The 4,307-nt window shown below is 45.6% G+C and overlaps 1 protein-coding gene across 2 annotated transcripts; it reads left to right on the top strand.

The window, feature by feature from the left end:
* The first annotated feature begins 201 nt into the window (after window positions 1–201).
* On the top strand, window positions 202–1,692 carry pou4f2 (POU class 4 homeobox 2). 2 transcript variants are annotated; one of them, XM_056409920.1, is made up of 3 exons: window positions 208–287; window positions 369–412; window positions 740–1,692. In XM_056409920.1, exons 1-3 carry the CDS (start codon window positions 208–210, stop codon window positions 1,690–1,692), a joined length of 1,077 nt encoding a protein of 358 aa, XP_056265895.1. The 2 variants fall into 2 exon arrangements, with proteins under 2 accessions (XP_056265894.1, XP_056265895.1); XM_056409919.1 differs by having other exon boundaries at window positions 202–408; window positions 769–1,692.
* Window positions 1,693–4,307: the final 2,615 nt, after the last annotated feature.

The raw sequence follows: 4,307 nt of genomic DNA, 5'->3' as shown, positions 1-4,307 counted from the left end.
TGCGTGACGCCTCCATTCACCTCTGCTCTAGTATTAATAAATAGATGTGAAAACTTGGACGACCGTCTTCAGCCTACACTTTTTATTCGACAGTGACTTGAGATTCCTGCGGAAGCAATCGGGCTTCAACTCCCGACCGAGGAGGAGGCGGAGTCTTAACTTATAAAAAAGGAACTTGCCGAGGCTCGGACGCCCGCAAAGATGATGATGATGTCTCTGAACAGCAAGCAGCCTTTTGCTATGGCCCACGCCAGCTTGCCCGAACCCAAGTACTCGTTGCATTCCTCGTCCTCCAATTCCAACGTGCCCTCGTCCTCGTGCTCGTCCTCCCGACACAGCAACAGCATCAACAGCAGCGGCGGCAGCAGCTCGGAGGCGATGCGCAGAGCCTGTCTCCCAACCCCACCGGTGCGTATTCTGCATAATCACGGTTTAAAGGCACATTTTGACAGCCCACCTTTTTTATTTTTTTTGCTTGATGTTTTTTTCATGTCTGCACAGCAAATCACCCTCCATGTTTTTTTTCTCTCTCTCTCCTCTGCTCAACTTATGTATTCAGTCGGCTTTGCCTTGCGTATTAATTTTTATGACCTGGGATGTTGCATGTGTCTTGTTTTGTGTGTTCCTTTTTTTTGGGGTGGGTGGGGGGTGATTTCTTTTTTTTCTTCCTCTTTTTTTCTCTCCACATTCTGGAGATGTTTTAAACCGAAGGAGTGGTGGGATAATTCCCTGCTGACAGCTATGTGTGCATTCTATTTGCAATTGCAGAGCAATATATTCGGAGGCTTGGATGAGAGTTTGTTGGCCCGGGCTGAAGCTCTCGCGGCGGTGGATATAGCCTCGCAGAACAAGAGCCACCACCACCCTCCACATCACAGTCCCTACAAGCCGGACGCAACCTACCACACCATGAACACTCTCCCCTGCACCTCGTCTTCCTCCTCCGCCTCCTCGGTGCCTATTTCTCATCCGTCTGGTCACCACCATCACCACCACCATCACCACCACCACCAGCCTCACCAGGCACTGGAGGGGGACCTGCTGGACCACATCAGCCCGGGACTGGGACTAGGATCCATGGCAGGGCCGGATGGCTCGGTGGTTTCCACGGCTACGCACCCTGTCCACATGGCGGGCATGAACCACATGCACCAGGCAGCCATCAACATGGCTCATGCCCACGGGCTACAACAGCACATGGGCATGAGCGACGTGGACGCCGATCCCCGGGACTTGGAAGCCTTCGCAGAGAGGTTTAAGCAGAGACGGATCAAACTCGGGGTTACCCAGGCGGATGTAGGGTCAGCGTTAGCCAGCCTGAAGATTCCTGGGGTGGGCTCCCTCAGCCAAAGCACCATCTGCCGGTTCGAGTCTCTCACGCTCTCTCACAACAACATGATCGCTTTGAAGCCCATCCTGCAAGCGTGGCTGGAAGAAGCCGAGAAATCTCACAGGGATAAACTTAATAAGCCCGAGTTGTTCAACGGCGCGGAGAAAAAGAGGAAGCGCACGTCGATAGCCGCGCCGGAGAAGAGGTCGCTGGAGGCCTATTTCGCCATTCAGCCGCGTCCCTCCTCGGAGAAAATCGCAGCGATCGCAGAGAAGCTGGACCTCAAAAAGAACGTGGTGCGGGTCTGGTTCTGCAACCAGCGGCAGAAACAGAAACGAATGAAATACTCTGCATGCATCTAACAAAAAAGAAGAAGAAGAAAAAAATCGCTTTAAACAGCCCCCCACCAAAAAAGACTTGGAACTGTTTAGAGACGATGTGTATCATATTTCCTATCTCACAGATTTTTTTCTCTCTCTCTCTCTCCAATCATCGATGACTTTTGTGCTTTTGAACTTCGAAAAAATTCCTAAAAATTGAACAATGACTGAAAAGACTCGAATCCCCCCTCTCCACCCCCCCCCCCAACAGTCAGGTCTTTTTACTCGCTGAGAGGGAGACGTGGAGTCAAGTAACGCGTCGTTTGACAGAGCAAGTAAGACCACCGTTTCCACACTTACTATGATTCACCTTTTTAATGTCAGCGCAGTATGACTTTACAGGACTTTCATTTTGATTTCATGGCTCATTTCAAAACGAGGACTATCTAGTTTGCGTTATCAGAAAGACCCCCGGTGAAAACAGTGTGGTTATTGACACACAGCGGGGCTAGTTAACTCCGAACATGGTGGGTTGATTATTGTTGTTTATATCTTTGGCTTATAGGATAAGCTCCATTGTCCCTCCGAGTTCATGACGATGCAGTGTGACATTTATTCAGGGTCCATGGAGGGGATTAAGAGGATAACGCACTGCTTGGTGTTGAAAGCTAATATTCGATTACTGCCAAATGACCCTCTGTAAATTAATAATGTACTCGTCACACACTTAATTTTGTGTCTAAATGTGTAATTAATTCCACTTATTTTGTTACCATGTGTGATCAAAGTCAGGGATCTATTTTCAAGATACCCGGGTTTTTGGATGAAGGTATAGGGTTATTTATTATTAGGCCTCAGTATATATGTGGACATATCGAATAGTGGCTCACGTGGAAGGATTTCACAGAATCTCGCAATTTAAAAAAAAATATGATTCCTTGCCGGCTGCAATAAGTTTACAATCCAGCGTGGGCCGGTATCTTATGAACTATTTATTGAGTGAGGTCATGTTTACTTCATTATATATTTATTGGGATTCCCCCCGCCTCGTTTTGCTTGAGAAAATCAAATTCTGACAGCAAGTTAAGCGTGGTGTCCTGGTTCAAAGGGAAACGACTGTGAAACTTGCAGTCATAAATTTTAGTTTACAATTTCTAAATTTGAGATGGCACAATCGAGATATATATATATGAGATAGTATTCTCTTTTTACAAATTATTTTATGTATGTTTTCTGCTATTTATTTGTATAAATATACGCGGATCATTATGAAGTCGTTGCTTGTTAAAATCACCTTGTTTAAGTAATGTTTTTTTCTTGAAGGCAAAAGAAACAGCTTCATGGACGTAAACGTGTACAATGTAAATATTTCATTGGAACCAGTCGATGCACATAAATATATCCGTACAGGTTTTTGCTGTATTGCTGTTTTAGCTGAGGTGACTTATTTCTGTAATGTATGTTGCTTTTGGTTCCTGGTTAAATACTTCTATTTATTTATTACATCCATGTAATTTTAATTTATTTAATTATTGAACTGCAATATGTGTTTCATTAAAGAACAAACTTTAACATTTAATTGGACGTTTTCCATGACTACACATGTGTTATGTGGCTCTCCCAGACATATTATTATTATTTTATTTATACATCTATTTACTTATTGATGAGGAGGCTGGCCACGGTTTATCTGTGGGCTGCACATCTTTTAAAAGACATGTTGCGGAATATTTAGCCTTATTCGACTACAAATATTGCCATTTTGTTTTTAAAAGGTAACGTGACTGTTGCCGTCCCCCAAAGAGTGTCAGGTGTAATCTTGAGAACTGCCATGAGACCTGTCACAGTGCCCATGAGCAAGACACAACCTTTCAACCCCCCCCCCCCCCCCCCCCATCTGTTCTCCCAGTCTGGGTATAATATTCGAGGCGAATGACGAAAAATGTAAAACGTAATTATAAAAAGCTATTGTGCCTGAACACCGTCGTCCTGCAGGCCTCATCACATAACGCAGGCCTTACAGGAGCCCCCTGTTCCTCTATTCCATCAATGTTAAAGACACACGTGGCTTCTCCACTGACTTGCTGCCAGCTTATGCAGCCCACCGTTGCCTTACCTGAGAGCAAATGCTAATATTCTATTAGAGTCTAATCAGGGGGTCTATGGAGAGCTGGATGGGTCCCTGGAGCGCAGACTTGCCAGATGTCAGCCCGCCAGAAAAACAGCTCGCCTGCCAACGTGCACCGTCTCTATTTAAATACACACTCGAACATGTTCCGTTCGTGCACGCGGGCTTTGAAGCAAACCCTCTGGTTCGAAGTTATCGCTAGAAATAAGAAGAAGAAAAAAGAGGAAGAGGGGAGCGTTTTGAATGTCATGTCCGCTGCAGAGGAGCTGGTTTTGGTCCGGGCTGACTGGCTGACTGACTGACTGTCTGGCTGGCTTGTTGAGCGCTGAGCAAGCGTTTCAGCACCATGGACAGAGCTACCTGAGAGGCTGCAGCAGACACACATTAGCATTTCTGAAAGCTGTCCTCCACGTTTACACTGATTTACACCACCTGGAATATATTTGCATGGGATTATTTTCGGGATCTTTTCAAATTGGTTATAGCAGTTTATTTCAGCAAGGGGAAGAAAGGCGATTATTGTAAACAA

Source organism: Pseudoliparis swirei, chromosome 24 (assembly GCF_029220125.1).
Source record: "Pseudoliparis swirei isolate HS2019 ecotype Mariana Trench chromosome 24, NWPU_hadal_v1, whole genome shotgun sequence".
NCBI lineage: Eukaryota > Metazoa > Chordata > Actinopteri > Perciformes > Liparidae > Pseudoliparis > Pseudoliparis swirei.
The sequence above is the reverse complement of the archived record's forward strand: the minus strand, read 5'-3'. Positions and strand labels throughout refer to the sequence as shown.